The 20,356-nt window shown below is 39.0% G+C and overlaps 1 protein-coding gene across 5 annotated transcripts in view; it reads right to left on the bottom strand.

Moving 5' to 3' along the window:
- Positions 1-20,356, bottom strand: part of DIP2C (disco interacting protein 2 homolog C) — a 316,678-nt gene that overhangs the window by 8,208 nt on the left and 288,114 nt on the right. For all 5 annotated transcript variants that reach the window (XM_079299679.1, XM_079299678.1, XM_079299680.1 and 2 more), the window contains 4 exons: positions 19,740-19,801; positions 3,402-3,459; positions 2,355-2,429; positions 1,244-1,418 (listed from right to left, as the gene is read on the bottom strand). In XM_079299679.1, the coding sequence (XP_079155805.1) occupies positions 1,244-1,418; positions 2,355-2,429; positions 3,402-3,459; positions 19,740-19,801 (370 nt within the window). The remainder of the gene's footprint in view (positions 1-1,243; positions 1,419-2,354; positions 2,430-3,401; positions 3,460-19,739; positions 19,802-20,356) is intronic.

Here is a 20,356-nt window from a genome sequence, read left to right on the forward strand (position 1 = left end):
AACTTAAGCATAACACTTTTATGGGCCATATTTTTTACCTACTGAAGAAATAAATGAAGCTGAAATTACACTTTTTAAAAGACAGCAGGCTGAAAATAAACAATTATATGCTAGTCATAAAAGAATATTTGCTAATAGACTTAAAAGCAGATAACTGACTCTTTTTCATTTGGATAGTTGTGTGGTGGTATTGTAATGCCAATATGAGGCTTACCTAATAAAGGGCTGAGAACTTTCTGCACTGGGAGCTATAAGCAGGAGAATGGAGCAACTCTTTGCTAGGAGAATACCTAAACTATTTGACAGCTTAAATTGCAATATCCATACAGAATCCTGAATTTTCTCAGGGTCAGGCTATCATTATGAAATGAAAAAAACTTGGTGCAATTAGGTGCCAATAGAAGGACATGGCAGCAGGCCTAATCCACAGGGATTACTAAAATCTTTTCAGATTTGATGAATTATTTCTTTGGCTGAATAACAGCTATTCTAATGGCCCTGGGATCACTCCTGGAGGTGTTCACAGTGTTGTTGGAAACCCTGCTTGGCCAAAAGCCTTCCCTGGCCAGCTCAGCCACAGCCACCTGTGGCACTGTGCTCCTCAAAAATCACTGAAATAAACATTGTCCCAGGCACAGACTTTGTGTGCCAGACTTTGTGCTGGGCAGCACTGGTTCACTTACATGTGTACAAGAGACAAGGAACTTCATTAAAACAAGTGAATCTTGTACCTTCCTGACAGAAACCCAAACACCCTATAGCTTGTGCTTGTGTTAGATTTCAGTAACCAGCCCTCTGGGGTTAAAGACAGGAAAATCTGAGGAATGGGCAGCTCCTGTGATTAGGTTTATAACAGAGGTGCTGGTCACAGGAGAGACAGGGCTCTGGATTTTTCTACCTGCACAAATGCCTTCCTGGGGACACAACTGCCACAGCAAATGATGGCAGTTTCAGCTGTACTTCATATTTCTCAAGCTGAAGCACTGGGTAAATTAACAGTGCCAAAAGGTCAGTGGTAGAGGGGTTTTATAGTACCTGAGGTACAGCAAAGGAAAAGCAACTATTTCAGCAGGGAAATGTTGCCCTCTGATTTATTTTGTGATTATTTTAACTAAGGGGTTTTTTGCAGTTTCACAGGTTTCACAGATGAAGCATGTTAGGTACTGCAGGGCCAGAGAAGCAGTGTCACCCTCCAAATAATTCAAGTCATTTGCATAGATCTAAATTATGAGAAACCTCTTACCTCCATTTGCATCTGTGAGTTCTGTTCTTCTCAGGAACCCCAGATAACCAGTTCTTGCCCAAATAGTCTGTGTATCTCCAAAGCTGAGTCTTGAGTTAAAGTGATCTGATTGCAAAGATTCATCTCCATAGATGGTAAAATACCCACTGGCATTGTGAGTGCTGTGAACCCATATCTAAGTTAAAAGCAATTACACTGGTATTAATTAAAGTAGCTTTTGGGAAGGAAGCATTATTGAAAATTCTTGATGCAAATATTTTTAGTCATAGCTAGATAATACTAAAAATGTCTTTTAATGCTGTTTCTGAACCCATGACTGACCCAGTTCCAGCACAGAGACCCCAGTCTCCTCCTGTTGAAGCTGCAGGGCAGCTCAGAGCCATGCCAAGTTCCTCACACCTGGTCCAGTGTATTTACCCCAGTAGAGCATCCTCCATGAATACCAGACAGACAGGTTATTTTAAAGGGTGAGGCCAGGGATCCTCACTTACGGAGAATGATTCATTCCATTGAATTTGAAGCATCATGGAAATTTTTACAATTTAAAATTAATGAACTCTTATAGAAACTCACAAATTAGACTGTGGTTTTAATTATGATCAAACATGTTCTTCATTTTCTTAACTAGATTTTTAATTGCTTGAAAATAACATAATTTTTTTCTCACTCTAGAAACATAAAACAAATTTGAAAAACATATAGTCTTGCTCAACTCAGCTAATGAGAGCACTTCAGTTCAATGAAGCACAATGATTATGGAAAAAAGCACAAGAAAACCATCTAGCTGAAATTAGACTAATCTATAAACTTACTTTTCATGTAAGCATCCATCAGAATTAGCAAAGCACCAAGTATAAAATACAGTTAGCAAGAGTAGATTTTTTTCTTTTTTTTTTTTTAACTTGAGCTATTACTATTTAGAAACAATTTACTAACCATTTTTATAATGACACAAATATCATGATCCACACTTTATAAAGATCAGTAGAATTCACTGTTTTCTTAACTGGGCATATGATAAGATGTATCATAGGAAATAATTAGTATACAGAATAGCTTTGTCTCTGCAATTTAATTCAGAGCATACAAAGTTCAGGTTCTCATGACTCACCTCACCAAGATGAGAATCTCCTAGGGGTCCCTTTGTTTCTGGATTAGCAATAATGATACGTACTCCTGGGAGGATCTATCACAAAAAAACATGAGGCACTAAGAAAGCAGGTACCACCTTATGCAATTGTACGTTGATGCTTTGTCCCCAAAGAACCTTCATTACAAACTACAAGAAATCCTTAAAAATCTTTAAAAAGTTAAAGTAGACTTACAGTGTAAAAAATCCCAACAATAGTCCATAGATTTGATAAATTCTGAGATAATTGGGAAATGTGACAAACTTGCTTCTCTTTGTGAACACCGTTCCATCAATAAACCTTCTCAGAAATCAAATGTTCACCTGCAGAACAAAAGCCTGACCAAATGGCCCCTGTGTCTATGAGAATATTTAGTAGGATAGAAAAAACCCCAATGAACTTTTGCCCTGAGACAAGGAGAAAGCCAGAGGCATCATGCAATCTCCCAGAACAATGGCCTGCCAAAGAGCCCAAGTGATGGACATTCAACAACTGCAGAGGCAGATGTTGAGCCCTAGAATAGAAAAGGGAGCATCCTCTGACCCTGAATGCCTGCAAAGCCATGGACAGAAAGCTTTAGATGACCCCCACAGCACCAGGGGCTGCCCCTGTGTCCTGCCCTGTCCCCACAGCCATGCCCTAGCAGGGACAGCCCCTCTGCCCGTGGGGACAGTGCTGGGCACCTCAGGGCAGCTCTCACTGCAGCTGGGCTCTGCATCCATGGAACTGCAGCATCAGAGACAACTTTGTCAGCTGCTTCTGGAATGACAAGCAGGGGATGAAACACCTTCTTGCATAAAAGGAGGAATTGATTTTTGCATAAAAGAGTGAGGTGCAGGTTCTGAGAGAGCAGTAATGCATCAGTTACTGCCATCATGCTGTAACCTCAACAGTAAAGGAAGGACATCAATCTGCACAGCTAATAGTCCCTTCCCTAGTACTACATCCATGTAAAAATGAACAGAAATGGATATCTACTGAAAATATTGACCATAAAAGTTAAGCTTAAATCTTCTTTCAGTACTTACTTTTCCAGACTCCATGAGAGGCAAACTATGTGGAGATCCTCTTTCAACTAAACGAACTCTGTAAAATAATATGTATAATGCACAGTTGTGTTTAGTTGCTTTTCATTAACATTTATTTCTAAAATGAATGGTTAATGGTTGCAGAGTTTAATGTTATTTTTGGAAGAGACGAAGCTTATATCCTGTTATGTGGAACATAATCAGATCCAATATGTAATATTAGTCAAAACTTATGGATGGGAAAATAATGAGAAAAAGATGTGTGTGAATGTTTTCTTAAATAATAAATTCTTCAAATGTAGTTGGTGCACTTTATTTGTTTTTTATAGACTTTTGTAATAGGAATGCCATGCACAAATTTATTCATGACAGGAGGGATCTAAAATATTGATTTCCCACAAGAACATCATAAGAGCCAGGGCACAGACACAAAAGCGTGTGAGCTGAGTGAACAACCACATTCCACAAGTAGCTGACAGCTAAAATCAAAATCATATCAAAATAACTCATAACCTGGCCTCAGCTTCAAATCTGCATTTGCAATCTTTTAATTATTTACAAGGGACAGTGGTTGATAAACATTTTAATATTAAAAAAAATAATTTAATGAAAAATGTTATTACTGCTGAGATCAGATCCGTTCTCAGAGTGTGACTTTCTGGTTGTCTCTCTTCTTTTTTTAGATAACTTATTTCCCCTCTAAGTGAACTGGAATGTCATCTCTCCTTAGTGGTATAATGCTCTGGAAGGAAATTTCTCATTTAACCTTAGCAAAGTACTCAGTAGGTTAGAATGAAAGAGACTCCCAAGTTTTAAAATAGCTGTTTATTTCAGCCAGTACATGGCAAAGAAAATTTGGTAACATCTAGCTATTCCTGTATCCTAAGTAACTTAAAAGTTCCAACAACCATGAAAACCTTAAACTTCCTACTCCTGAACAATATCCATAATCCACTTAACCAAGTTGAATCTGGACTTGTGTCCAAAGAGCTGCTCTTACTTCTTTCCTCCCCTCAGCTCCAGGCATCAGAAAGAAAAAACCCCACAATACAAGATGCCTAAAAGCCAACCATGTGAAAGGTAAAGATGAAATATCAAAAGGAAACTGACAGGAGCAGATGGGTGGAGACCTGGATCCCATTAAGCTGAGCATAAACTGAGTCTATTAGGAGCAGTCACAATAGACTTTTCAGACTGTTTTGAGGTTTTTTATAGACAGAGCATTGCTCAGTTTGGGAAAGGAGGGAAGAGACACAGAGACCTCAGCTAGAATTCCCTTTGGAGAACAAAGCTTTGGCAAGTTCAGACCCTAAGCACAAAGGAGATGGAAAAAGATCATTTTCCCCCTTTTTTTTTTTTTTTCCTTTTCCCTATTTCTTTGCTCCAGGAGTCTTCTATAGAAGGAGACTTTGAGGTCAAGGCAGGAATAGTGAATAGTGTTTTATCTGCAGTTCTGGGAAGTCTTTCAACCTTGATGAACAGGGCAGGGCTAAACCCTGAGATATTGCACATCAGTGTGAACATCTCCGTCACTATCAGAAAGACAAAACCCAAACACCCAGGAATTTCAGACCTTTTTCAAAGTTGTGTTAAGAGGAAAAGGATGTAAAGTGCCCTACAGGGGGCAGTGCCTGGAGCAGGCACAGTTGGGCAGACACAGCCTGACCTACAAGGTGTGTAACAGGAATCACTTTGCAACACTCATTCAACTGCCACTAAACTCCCAAAATTAGTTTTATTACTATTATTATCATTATTATTGAAGCACTAATTACTTCCTCTGTGTTACCTTTAATGTTGTACTGCCCTTGTTAACACTGTTGTGTTACACATGTAACACATGTCTGTGTTTTCTACGTTTCCTGCTGAGCCTCTCACCAGCTGAAAAGCAGCAGAGTCAGCACTAGATTGATGGCAAAAGGGAAAAGTGATGGAAAAGTGAATCTACACCATCCATTTGTTCATCCAGGAACACAGACACAGGGCAGCAGGAAGTCAGGCCATGGGAGCCTCACCAGAATGTATGTGTGCAAGGCTAAATTATTGCTCTATAAAAGGTACATCAACATCAGCCACACTTGTGGCAGCAAATGGCAACCACATGGCACACAACCATACAAATGGCAGCCAAATCATAAGTATTCAGGAGTATTTGGAAAGGGTTTTAAAAATAACTCATTTCATATTGAAATGAAATGAAATAGAATATTGCAAAAACCAGTTGCTACTAATGCCTATGTATTTCTGCGTACATAGATATATATCTTTGTTCTGTAAAGTCCATATTAGTCTAGAAATAGAAAATGCCTTAACTGAGTTCTTCCAACTGATATCTCCAATAGGTATTTGCAGACAGGTAGCTACTCTTGACAGAAATAGTCATCATCTCACCCACTTGGTTCCTCCTTTAAAAGAGTTATTTTACCTACTATTTACAAGCATTTGTGAAACTGAGAAAATCTTTAAAAAAAGTTGGAAAGCCTCAGCTACAAGCATTGTTAAAAGTGATGGTGTAAAGAAGGTCAGGAAGCACTTTGTGTAATTTCAGATAGGTTTAAAGAGAATTTCTACTTGAATTAACAGTAAAAGAAACCTCCAGGGCAGGAAAAGTGCATGTCAGAACTGTCCAGCTGCTCAGAGATACTGGTGGCCTTTGCTCCCCTCCTGTCATTAAGACATGCCTCCATGAATAGTTGTTGAACCCCAGCCTAGCAAAAATCACAAATAATAAAGCAACACATTTGATAGTCAATGGTGTGACTGCTGGAAATGAATCAACAGCCATAAATCTGACAACCCCCTCTTTGCTTTCAGCATCTGTGCTTCCCATCTTGTTCTTAGTATCACTGGAGTATTCTTCTAGTTCCCTTCTCCACCTGTTTCATTTAATCTTGCCTGATTTTTTAGCACATGATGATCCACAGAAGGTGCAATTTCTCACTTTCCAGCTCTGCTAAACCTCTCCCACTCTGTGCTTCCTGCCTCACATCTCTACAGAGTTTTCATGGCAGTGCACTAAACATAGAAAGGCATTTCCCGGAGGTTTTCTGTGAGGGCCTCTTAGCACCCAAAACCTTGGATCCTTTTAAAAAAGTTTCTGCTAACCTTATAATCTATTGGGAAATACTGTTAAGCCTCTAACAAATCCAAAAATAATAAAAAATATTTTGCCACAAATATATTTAAAAAAAATGTAAGTAAAATATGAGATTCTGATGTTAGAGACTCACACACATTATTAATTTTAGGTGCTTAATAGTCTCATTAACTCTACTGGGACTAGATACTGTGAATAAAAAAGGAGCATTAGGCAATAATTTTTAAAATTCGTTTTATTGTGCCTCAGCATGAAATAATTCAATTGGTCCCACTCTTTCTCAAGAGATTTCCCTTTTTCCACTGACAAACGCAGACACAACTGAAAACTTCTTTACTTCCCTCTTGAGCAAACAGCATCACTATCAAGGCTGCTCTGGTAGGCAAACTAAAAATGCAGAGCACAGGGCCCATGAGACCCTTAAAACAAGAGCTCTGAATTACCCAGGTGATGCTGGCTCCTTGCAGGCTCCCTAGGACAATGACAGCAAACCCTCTCCAAATTCACAAATAATCATAATCTGCTCCCAGACAGGAAGGGTCCAGGAAGGGCAAGTCCTGTTTCTCAGCAGTGCTCCAGAGTTCTTTGTTGGGAATGAAAACAATCTCTTACAAAGTTAGTTCAGAGCCTTCCTGCTGTTTCCTTCTGCTGCTGAGCCTTGCTGGGAAGGGCAGAGGAGAGCATGGCAGGAGAGCCAGACTGGGCAAAGAGCACGAAAATCAAGTGGATGGGAGAAAACCTGCTGCCCTTGGGTGTGAAAGCTACTTTTGAACCTTCTTTCTGGTGGTTTGTAGCCAAGCTGAGAGGGAAAATATAAATGAGAGACTCAATGAAGGCAGACACAGGGTTTCTTCCCCATAAAATATCTAATTGGAGGGGGGAGGCAGAAGATGTTTAAGAATTGTTTAAATGTTGCAAAGCTATAACCAGGGATGAAACACAATGAAATTGAAATATTTACACAGATTAGTATAGAAGAGTATATTTTTCATAACTTTTTTTCCACTGGTTCCTAAGAGCATTTGATTTAAAATTTCTCTCACTGGAGCCGTACAGTTGATAAAACTCTTTCAAAGTCTGCTTCCTGGGATTTAATGGAGAATGCAGCTACACTCCCAGTATGTGCCAACTTATTTTCTTGTTACAATTTAATGTATTGAACATATTTCATCTTCTATAAATCAAACACTTACTATAGAAAAGTAAGACTGAAATCTGACTTAAAAAAGGAACTCTACTGCTATAACTAGCCAGGCTCTGCAATCACTGTGCAGCAAAGGGGTATCCAAATGCAGCAAAAAATGTCTTTCTGCCCAACAATCTTACATGATTGAAAATTTTGTTTATGCTCCATTTTAGATCTGGTTCATTTGGTAATGAAAACTCTTCAAAATACACTGCACAGCTTGCTAGTGCTTCCCACTAATCAGAGTTTGTCAGCAGAGCTATTAAGTCTTGCTTTGGGAATCTGCAGGGGCTGGCACATGCAGAGTGGCACTAAGCATGACCACAGTGCCAAAACTGGGCAATCCTTCAGAGCTGGCTGTGCTGCTGCTTGGAGAAAGAGTTTGGATTCTGTGATTCTAATAGAGATGGAAAGAAGCTATGAGGTCATCCAAGTCTTGCTCTCTGCCAAAAAAAGACTGCTCCCTGCAGTGCATTTTTGAATGCTTTGCCTACTTCTGTTAGAGTATTTCAAGTGATGGGGCTTCTTCCACTTCCTTTCAGGGCTTATGTCTCAGCTGAATTTATTTCAAATCCAGGAACCTTTTTCACTCTGTGATGCTTGGCATGCACCAGTCTTAGCTTCCTCTTATTATTTCTACCTCTCCATGTCCAACTCAAAGGAGCTTTTCCCCAGTGGCCTCATTCTCCTTCAGGATAACTCAGCTGAAGACATTGCCTTTTACCCTACCACTTGGCCAAACCCCACATCTGGAACTTTTGTCTTTGTTTATAGCCATTCCCTCAAGTTGAGCCATGGTAATTGCCCTCTTCCTCCTTGCCTGTGTGCCAGCATCTTCTATCAGCCAGCTTTGGGCACTGCACCTTCTCACACACTCACCTCCAGCTCTGATTTCCCTGCCTATCCCACCAACCCTTCCTCCTGTCTGGAGCAGCTCTGACACCATCTCCCTTCCCAGCTTGGAAGAACAACTCTTTGGTTTCTTTAATACCAGCTATCTTGCACTCTGATTTCTTTCAGCATCTGTTCTTGGATGCTGCCACTCTTGAAAACCTTCAGCAACAAAGCTTGGATGAAACCAAATAGGATGTGAAGAACATATAACCCAATGTATTTAAGGCCTCTCCTTGCCCACAGCCTTTCTGTGGCAGAAAACAACAGCCAGTAGTCTCTGGTTTCATTCCAGCCCTATTTCTGTAGTTTACCTACTGACCATCATCTTACATTAAAAGTTGTGCTTGTGGGGGGAAACAGGGACAATTTCTTATCCTGCAAGACATTGATGTATTGAAGATTTTTCTGTATTAAACTGGAACAAAGAAGTTAAAGATGTACAGAAGTTGTAAACAGAATCTAAAAAAAAAAAAAACAAACCATGCAGCAGGTCAGGAAAAGAGGCTATTTATGTTTAATATTTCAGGGCATTTTGTTTTGTAATTAAATTAATTAACTCTCCAAACTGAAAATTTGGAAACTAGAAAACTTTAACCCACATCATGAGCAAAAATAAAAAATGTAATGTGTTTGGACCACTTAGAAGACTCTCTTTCCTTAAGCTGAAAAGGATCTGCCCAAACTGACTCTTCTGAATTCAACACAATGGTCTTTTACTGTGAAAAAAAGGCCAACTACCTAATCCATTAGAAACTGCCACCAAAATCGAATGGCAAGGCATTTAATGGCAGAGACCTTTTATGTGGCTAATCCAGAGCACAGAGACTTCCCAGTTCTGACTCAAATCATTAAGAATTCCTGCCATCAACAACACCTTTCAGATACATCTCAGTGTCCAGTCTGAGATAGTCCTTAGGTAAAGACTTTTGGTGGGAAAGGGCTGATGCAGCCTCTTCTCGTTTTCTATAGTTAGAAGGGTGGGCACTGTAGGTGACAGGGGGGTCCTGGACTGGGTCAGGGCTCTTTGACTCTCAAGACTGTCAGAGCATTTTCTCTTTACTCAAATAATAAAATATTTCTTCATAAACGGTTCCAGAATTAACCAGACAATGAGGACATTAGATCAAAAAAAAAGGGAAATATGGATCAAAGAACATAAGCTCTGCCTTCCAAAATGACATGCACGGTTCAAATAGCAAATCAGAAAAGTAGGAAAATTGCACAGCTGAACACTTAGGCTGAAGGGAAAATGGAGATAATGAAGTTTCCCTGCATCATCCTAGTTTCCTCAGTGCAGTTTTTCTCCTATCGCATGATATATTCAGATAATGGATAAATACAGCTGAGACTGAAAAAGGGACTTTGGGATCTAGGCAAACTTTAACAAACCAAATGAACAACCAATAAACTTTCTGTATGCCTAAGACATATTTTAATTCTGTTAATTTGATAATCAACCAGAATTAGCACTAAAACATTTACTTTAATGTAAAGGAATCCTTCATTATAAACCAAAATTACACTTCATGTGCCAAATTCCCTGAGGTCAAAAGCTTCAAATGGCTTGATAAAGAAGCAGAAAAAGTTACACAATGATTTAAGACAGTTCAGAAAGCTGCAAATGACTCAAAATGGGGCAAGAACTCTGGTCCAGGAAGGGAATACACAAAGCTTCACAGATTTAAAAAAAAGCAACAGCAATTTTATCATAAAAGATTATGGGAATATGTAAAAAAGGTAAGTCATGTTTATGTTTGCTTTCAGCTTTGAATTACTTTAACATGTTCAGCTGTCATGGAATATTAAATTTGTTTAACTTTGCACATTGTTTAAAGCACAGTATATAACTATTTAAAGAGAATGCAGTGGACCAGGACTCTGGAGAATTTGGTCTCCTGCCTTGCACCTCAAGCACCACCAGGTACAGCATCACCCTTCTCTGTGCTTCAGGTTCAGCTCTGCAAAACCAGGCATAAAGCTGCTCACAGCTGTTATCTTTTTACTGAGATTACAAACCTCCCAGGACATGGTGTTTAACAGTAATTGTTTTTACAACACATTTCATAATCACAGTTAAGATACGAAAATTCTGTTTAATGCAATATGCTTTTTCTATTTTGTAACCCTTTGTCTTCCTAGTCCTAATCTCTAAAGAGACTTCACATACAGGGAAAATTTTAATTATAATGAACTTGGGATCTAAAAACATCCTCAGCTAATGGAATTAGCTTATTTGTTGTTAACAAATGATGGAAATTATTTTAGCATTGCTAATGAAATATTCACATTCTACATTCCCACAATGTAATCAAAGGTGGAATTTCTGAAATCTAGTAATTTTCTTTAATCTATCCCCTTCTCTTGCTATAACCCCCAAATTTCCCACCATTAGCTGACTCACCCTTCATTTTTTTGGGAAAGAATCTGTAGAAAGTCCTTCTTAAGAACAACAACCAGGGAGATTTCCTGTGCATGGAACACCAACAGATGAAGCTATTTTGTCAGTTCAATGAAAACTGCAGATGAGCAGTCAGAAGGAAAGGTCAGCAGTGCCATGAGCAGCAGTGCCTTGTACACCTGCAGGCACTGAAAAGGGACTGTCCTGTCACAGGAACTCACTGGGAACCATGGCTGATCTTCTTGAGACTCTCTGCTTACCCAAGTGCACCTTCTGCTCACAGACACTTCCATTATATGCCATAATGAAAAGGACAAGTTAGGCTTGAAGCAACATATTAAGATCCATTGAAAGGAGCCATTTAAGAGAGTATTACATCTCTAACCAAATTAGAGATGTTGTACCCTTACATAAATAAAGGATGCTTCTACTATTCAGAGCTCTCCTTCCCAAGCCTGACCATTCCTTGTTTTCTTTCAGCCAGAGATTTCACTGACAACAGGAGCCAAATGGGTGCCAGAGGCTGGCAAGCTGGAGTGGGCCCCAAAGGTGTCAGAGCCCATTTCCCAGGGGTAACTGGCAGCACAGCACCCTGTGCTGAATTATTTGTCACAAAAAGCTGACGGTGTGTGGCATGGCAAAGGCCCTGTCCTCCTGCACAGGCTGGCAAGAGAAGAGGGTAATGGAAAGAGGGATGGAGAGCCTGTAGGAAGCTCCATCTCTTATAGCACAGCAGTCTGTGGCTGGGCTGCAGAAGCTACAAAGCCTTGTTCCAAATCTTACCTATATTCATTAACTATTTCCCCTTCCAAAGCAGATGCCTTGTGAAATGCCCTCTAGGACAGCAGTGTGGGAAAGCAGCACTTCTCCCTCCACTACTGAAAAAGCAAGAATACCCTATGCTGATCACCTGGCATTTTTAAAGAATCAGTGTTTAGCACTCCATTAAGAGTATATACCAAAATGAAGGAAAGCAAATTGTATCAGAATACATTATATGTAAAAATCAAATACGTAAGAAATCTTATTTGCATTAAAAAATGGAAGAATGAAAACTCCATTTTATTAAGACATTCCTGTAACTGTACAGCTAGACTCATGCCAAAGCTAGACTGTACAGCCAGACTCTCTGGGAGAGAGAAAGAAGCATGGCTTGTAGGTAACAAAAAAGGGAAGAATTTTAGATTAATCTTCCTCAGAAATCTGAGCAGCCAGATTGTTTTATCTATTCTCAGCTTCCATGAGAAGCATGATTGACAGAGGAGGACCTGTAACACCAAGGAAACTCAGTATACCTGGAAATAGGAAATCCTTTCAAGTGTCAAACACTCTTCAGGAATAAATGTTGGTATATTTTAGTAAGCTGGAAATCTAATAAGCAGTGAAAATCTCAATAATTTCACTGAAATTTTATAATTTCATCAAAATTATTGCTACACTCAAAACTGGTTTGTAAAATCAAAAATGGAACCATTTTCCATCTAGTTCTTTTACTCATATTGAAGAATGACTTGTCAGTGTTACTTGCAAACCATAACACAATAACTGTACAACTGCAGCACAACCACCTTCCTGCAAAGCTACAGCTTTTTGTTTTCCCTTTGTCTTTGTCTTACTTGGTGCATAGGACAGTATTCTATTTCCCTTAAGCCCTCCAGGGAAATATAACTGGAATTTCTTGATTTGTAGTTAAACTATGCTAAACCACATCCTCTCTCAAAAACCATATTTGGAGCCAGTTCTTATTGTCCTGTTCCACCAAAATCATGATATCCTTTTCTCTTGAAGATTACTTTATCAAGGAAGAAATGGGCTTGTGTCAAGGGAGGAAATACTTTAGTGACAAGTAATCTTGCCTTAGAAAGCACAAACATTACATTGTAGGTTTCCCACCCTCCTAGTTCTTGCACATTTCTCCCTTTCTTCTGCCCTGCACAGAAGCTGTGCTATGCCTGGAAACACGAGGCATCTTTCAAAGCTCTTTACAAATTTGGTTGTAACTCTGGATCCTCATGAGTAAACATTACAATTTCTTCAACAATATTAGCTCCTCTTCAGTTTCCCAGGCCATCACCTTTACTCCTAATCACTGACTATTCAGTGTATGGAGATGAAACAAGTTGGTCTCCTGATGTAGTCAGAACAGCAAGAGAGAATATTTCTTTTTCTCTAGAGAGACTGGGAATTCTCCAAGCTGGAACTGAAAGTGTTCACATGATGCTTATCAGCCCAAATTAACTTTTCTTTCTGGGAGATTCGTTTCCCATAGATCAGAAACAACGCCAAGGGGATTTTACAGACAGGAGTGTTTGCATGGCAGAAACAAAGCACAATAATGCTAAAAGGCCAGGGCTGTATCTTCTCCTGAGGAAAAACATGAAGGAGTGTTTTGCTAGTACTATGACAAACAGCTTATACTCACAAATGAGATACTGAAAGCTAATAGGCAAAATGCCTAAATGTCAGGTGTTCTACAAAGACGCCTCAAAACCAAAAAAACCCAAAAAATAAAATTATTTATTTTTGTAGTTAAATCTTTGAGGGATTCAGATTTTATTTTAAAGATCTCAGGTCCTTCTCTCAGCTGAGTTACCAACTCCATAGGGGTGAAAATGTTTTCATTTTCATGAAAAAACTGTTTCTGTGATAACAGAAAAAAAAAAAAAGTCCAACCAGCTAAAGCAACAGACAATTACAAAAAAAAGTATGGGTGGCATGTGCAGCTGGGAATTAAAGCCACCCATATGAGAATATCCCAGAAGCTCAGGGTGACAGGAATGGCACTGCTGGAGGTAGCACTTGACAACTCAATTTGTAAAATTATCTTATTGTGTCTAAAGCACTCTGAGGACAATGACATGGGAGGTCTCTTTTTGAAAAGTTCACCAGGTACGTGGAACCTTACACCTCAAAACAACTCATACCCTCTGCTTACAGAATCTCACTGCAAGGGAAATGCTGGCTGGGTGTCACAGAGGGTGGGGATGGATTCTAACCACCCCTCTGACCTGTGACTGGGCTCTGTAACCCATGGCAGGAGCTGGAAAAGCCCTGCTCCCCCCAGCATCAAGGGAGCATTCCTCAAAGTTGGGTTTTTGCTACCGTTGCCAAATGACTTTCAAATAAGATTAGTCAATTAAATTTTAACAAAAGGTAACTATTTCATTGTCACTTGCTATTAGCAAGTCTCCTGACACACCTCCCCCTGTCTCTTCTCTCTCCTGTGTGAATATAAAGTGGTTCCACTCCACACCATGACTGTGCTACAGAGCTGTGGCTACAGCTCAGCTCTAAACTCAGCTAAGGAGTTCTTTAGCATGGTAACCCTTCAATAAAAGTATTTTTCAAGGTAAAGGGAGGAGAAGTGTTTGAGAATAAGGGAAAAAAGCTCCTGTGGCTTTGCTGTTTGGTATTACCCCAAAAAAATGTACATATAACATGAAAGCTTCAGTAAAATGCAGAGGAAAAGGATAAACAATTGACAGCCATAATAAAAGGCTATTTTTCTGTTCCTCCATGAAGTCTGAAATGCTGAATTATATTAAAGTGAAGCCAAAGCCTTTACTGATTCCTTTTGACAGAGCCTGGATTTGAGACTTGGCTCAGTCTATAAGCAATTAAAAAAAAAAAAATCCTAAGTAACTGTTCTCTCTTTTCTTTGAAACGCTACAAGTATTTCCTTCTTTTCTTGAGGAATGAGATTCGGAATTTCCATCCTTTGAAAACACCTTTGTCAGAGAGACAATGTCTGTCTAAATCTGAAGGAAGTTCAGAGATCTCTGAATATTCTTGAATCCAAAACAAAAAGTAAGACTTACTTATTATTGCCAGTACATCACACAAATGACCTCCTAAGAATCAAGTCTGCTAATGACAGACTAAGTATATACAAGGTAATTTTGTTTTTAAGAGCTACATTAATTTGCTTCACTCCAAGATGTCAGTGGAATGTCATGGATGTCATGGGAAAAGACACATATTTTGTACAGCTCCACATTAAACAGCTTGTTTAATAAAGAGGGTGAACAGGGTAAAATAATTGTTCTAATGATGGAGTGGCTGCATTTCAATGAAAGACTATGAATATCACAAGCCACAAATTGAATAATAGCCAGATTAAAAAATTAATAACTTGAACTCAAATAAATCTTTGTGCTTCTGGTCTGTTTGTCAATATCCCACACCTGGATTTGAGTCCTCTTTGGTGCCAGCTGCCTCACCATGTCTGATTATCCCAGCAGCTCACCATTACATGTAGCTCAAAAGGAACTCTAGTATATCACCATAGTGTTTAATAAATTAATTTTCCCATCTTTATTACCCTGCAGACTTAACTAGATGAAACTGAATAATTTAAAAGATCATTTAATGCACCTCTTATTTCACCAAAGGGTATACTGAAGTTTGAAGACAGGATAAGAAAGACATGATGGGAAAGGATGTCTGCATGTGTGAAACTAGAAGTGGCATCAAATAAAATAGAAAACAGTGTTTACCAGCATTGGCTGAAAGTCTTCCCTCTTGCCCAGTTTGATACAAAATGTCAATGCAGTTCAAGAATACAATTTGTATAAATACAATTTGCAGTCAAGAGGGAGCTGTCTATGACAAATGCATGCAAAATGGTATCAAAATCTTCATCAAGACATTTGTGACCAGGTTAGTGGCTCCCCCTGGGACTCTAAGCCTCCACTACATCAAAGCTCATAAGTTGTCATTAGCTGCTATTGAACAAGAAGACAGGTGACATTTCTATCTGCTTTTGGGGGTAGACAGACTGCAATGAATATGTTTCCTTTCACTTCACTTATCCTTTAAAAAATAAACTTCAATATCAAAATAGGTCACTCCTTGCTCCACTTAGAGCAGAACAGTGGTTTTCTTATTGTTTTTAATGGATAAGGTTTTGATATAGAAAATAATATTAGGATGCAAGGGGATATCTATCTTTATAGGATTTTCATGAAGTTTCAACTTTAGGAGATCAATGATCTCCATCAGCTGTCACCAAATGGATCCTTCAGCTCACTATTTAAAATTTCTGAGAAAATTCTCTATAAAACATTTAGAATATGAAAGCTACAGATATCCAGATATCTTATGTTGAAAATATGAGAAAAAATTCAAAGCAATCAAAATATTTCAGTATTTTTAATGTAATTTTATTTCTAATTCATACCTGCTAGTTTTAAAGTCAAGGTAATTTTAAAATATATATTATCAGATTAAAAGAGTAATATTTTGAAAACAGCTCTGAATGAGTCAAAAAAGTATGGTTTAGGATGTTTAGAAATATAACTGAAACATTGGAGAATCCAGCCTGATCTGCTGCAGAACACTTGACAATATTTTGCCCTTCTGATGGGAAAGAAAGATTTATTTTGGTTTATTCTCAGCTTGAGGAATTGGCTTTTTTTGCCAATAAATAATTTTTCTACCAAAAACTAAGCTGCTGCTAAGGATGAAGAAGTTGTGAATTTTTTATTTTAATATCAGAAATGTGGTTTTTGCTGGACATTTTGTAAACACATGTACACATTATCTTAGAAAAATATGGATTGTAGAGATCAGCAACAAGGGATGCTTGGGCTTCAAATTTACATTTTTACTGGTACAAAAGGCTGCAAATGGCATAAAACCCACCATCTTTCAAGTAAATGGTGTTTTGGCATGATAAGAAAAGACTCCCTTTCTTATCTCCCAAACACTTCTCAGCTTTCAGCGTATTTAGGTATCCTGTGCTTAACCACCTGAAAAGTTTTCTGAGGAAAGCATGACTGGTCAAAAAATTTGCAAGAACAATCTTATAACCAAGCCTTTAGAAGCAGGATATAAGCAGGACAACAATATATATATATATATATATATATATATATATATATATATATATATATATTCAATTTACTTTCCTCCTTTGCAGGGGATGGGGAATAAAATTGCCTTCCCAGAGGCAAAGAAATGCAGCAATGACCTGACTGGGTGCTCCTGCCCAGGGCTCTGCTGCCTGTCCCCCCCAAGGATGCCCCTGGGCACATGGCCATGGCCTGAGCTGCACAAGGAGGCAGCAGCCAGGAGCTCTGTGCTGTGCTGGGAAGCATTAATCCACCTACTCTCTCCTTTGGACCTGAGCTAACTTCTGTAATCTCTGCACTGCTCTGCACTGCAGGGCCACATCACCCACCTGGTAGATGACTCAGGAGTCTCCTGGTTCTCATTAAAAGTCTGTGTGGGACTTGCCTGTCTTTGCTCACTCTTTCCTTAGGTCATGCTGAGGACCCTGATTTGTAGAAAATCAGTAAAATGCCCAGTACAATGATACTGATATCCTGTCACCAACAGGAAGACAGAGCTGTATATTCTTGCTTTTTGTACTACTCAGATTCCAAAAATAGGTGTCCAATGCCATTGGAGACAGCTCTGGATGTCTGGGACACTCCTCAGGGCTAACAATTATGTGACTCCATGTGAGATGCTACCTGAGAAGCTGGAGCACCTAGAGCTGCACTAGGTGCTCACAGCCAGGCAGCCCAACCTTTTTCCAGTGTCAGAACTGACTCCAGTCACTGACCAAGTGCTCACACCCCTTGGTACAAGTTTCCTGAACCTCCAGGTGAGTCCAGTACTATGGCCAGAGTCCCAGCAGCTAAACCAATGGACTGTTAGCTCAAAACCACAGGGACACACACAAAAACATGTTTGAAAACCTCCACTCTGACCTAAGAACCAAACCATCCAAATCCAGGGAGGGCTCGAAGGAAAGAAACATCTGATTTGGTTGAATAACCACCCCTAGATGTCCACACAGATTGTAGCTAGCACAGGTATTTTGACCTAAGCACCTACAAGAAAATGACATTTTCATAAGCTGTAAAGTGTGCAGCACTAGATGAGCTTGAAATAGTTATATCAAAACTGACTATTAATCTTTATGGATGTGGACAGGATTTAGATAATCTCAAAGATATGAACTACAGCTGTTTTTTAAAGCAACTATAGTGTTGTCACACCATTTTTTTTTATCACTGAAAAAAAATATGTTCAGTCTATTTCAGACCCTGAAAAATATCTTCTAAAATACAAATTATGAAAAACATTTTCTCACATTAAGTGTACAGTGTAAAATGTTCATATTCTTGGGGGACTGGCTGGCCTGTGGGTTGCTACTCTATGGTCTCACAGATATTTACAGGGATCTTTCAGATACTGCTAAGTGATAGGGACATTCAGTTCCACTAAAATGGTCAGAAACAGCAAGTGTGAAGACACTATGTCAAATAGAGTTGTTTTCTCCCTTAATTTATGACCCACTAATCTAATTCTAAATTCTGCAGGATTGGGTAAATGAGGCACAGCTTTAAACCATCAAATTAAAATCTCCATTACCACAATATGAGAACCAGCTCTAAAGATCATCTTTCATGTTCTGTAGAACTAGTCACTAAATATAAATTATCACACTACAAAGCTTGACCTTGATAATGATGCTTACTTCTCAATGACATGCTAAGGCAGGGAAATAGTGTACCCATGGTTTATGCAACTTTTATGAACAGTAAATCTTAATTCCTCTTTTTAAACCTATTTTTTTATTATTATTACTTTTTCTGACTGTGAATTTTACACTCTCTTTCTATAGAAAAGGCCTTTTTTCTTTTCTGGGTTTAGTATGACCGTGGACTCTGTCTCCACACTACTGCAGCTGCTGGGCCAGAAACACCAAATTGCTGTGGCTGGGTTATGCAGACAGTAGTTTTCCAAAGGATAGATCAAACATAAGTGCTACTATTGAAACCATTGTGTGCAAAAGGAATAAATAAATCATGAGTCAAACATCATGCAGCTCCTTTGTCCTACCTGCCAAACTCCATGTGCAACAGGAAAATACCAATGTGTCTATCTGACCCAAGTACCCAGTGGGTAATTTGGGCCTGCAGTGCCCTGAGGTTTGCACTGTGCAAGCTGAACTGGTCATTTTGATAGAGCCAAAACTGGGGGACAAATTCTCTGTTAAGCTTTTAAGAAGGATGAAAGAAAAGAACAAAGAAACTCCCTATTTAGATAATGATTTTTAAGGGAACCAGGGCTGTTAATTAAATATTCACCTTTTCCAGAGTTCATAGAAAATTTTTTGGTTTGTTACAGTCCTGTAAAGAGACTCATGACCAGAGTATTGGAAAACTGACATATATGTGCATGGGTACTTTTTAAAATCACACCTGAGATCTCAAGCCTACTTCCAACCACTAAGTGATAAATTTTATTTCTCACTCCTTGTATACATATCTAACACTCAAGATGGAACTGAAAATTACCCACACTTACAGAATGTGGTTGCTCACAGTGGCTGAAGCAAATAATCCATCCCCTCATGGTCCTGCAGCATTAAAAACTTCAGCAAACCCCACCAGATCTCTTGACAGGCAAGCAGCTGCCAAGCCAGGAGAAACACCTCTGTGAAGCTAACAGGATTCCAGTTTGTGGGGCCTGGCAAGGCTGCACCACCTGAATACAAGTGTCATGAAATCCTCATGGTAATAAAGGCAGGGAATCTTGTTAGTCATGCAGTAGTGATATCAGATGCCTCAGTTTTATCAGTGGCAAAATTAATTAACCAATATAAATGTCTGTGTCTGCTCACTGGTAGGAGTCAACACAAATTATTTATGAGGTTTCCAGGGTCCATGAGGTGTGCTGTAAGCAGCTTTCTGCAAGAAACTCTGTTAATTGTGTGTATTAGAGAAAAAGAAAAAAGGTGGTTCCGACCTGTCATGCCTCAGTGCCCTCATATCAACATACACTGTGGTGGGATCTGGTCCAGATGTTCCCTGTAAACAACAACATCAGCTAATCAGAACCTGAGGGATGGGAGGAAAAAAAGAGTTTTACCCCCCAAATAATCAAACATTCATTTCAATGCTAATTATGCTAATCAAATGACAAGTTACATTTAAGGTATTGATCAACCAAAGCTCAGCTTTACAGAATCAGAACAAGCACTGGAAATATACCTACCATCAGGCACTTGTCACCTTGGAGTTCAGAAAAACATCAAGCAGTCAGACTACTTAACCAACACATGTCAACAGAGGTTTCATTTGCTACAAAAGGCCAAGTAATCAGCACATGGATACATACAAAAAATGTTAAACACATTTTGCCATATAAAGGAAGGCGGAAATTGCTGAGGAGACACGGTTTAATGGCAGAAGCACATGGTCAGGAATGTGAAGCATGGTTTACTGAGTCTTCCATACATGCAACAGAGAATATACTTGAAGCTAAAGATTGTAAAGGTAGCACGCATGACATGAACCAATCTGAAGGTCTGTTAAGCAATTATTGTAATCCTTTTCAGTCTTCCACTGCATAATTTAAACCCT

Source organism: Erithacus rubecula (genome assembly GCF_903797595.1).
Source record: "Erithacus rubecula genome assembly, chromosome: 3".
NCBI lineage: Eukaryota > Metazoa > Chordata > Aves > Passeriformes > Muscicapidae > Erithacus > Erithacus rubecula.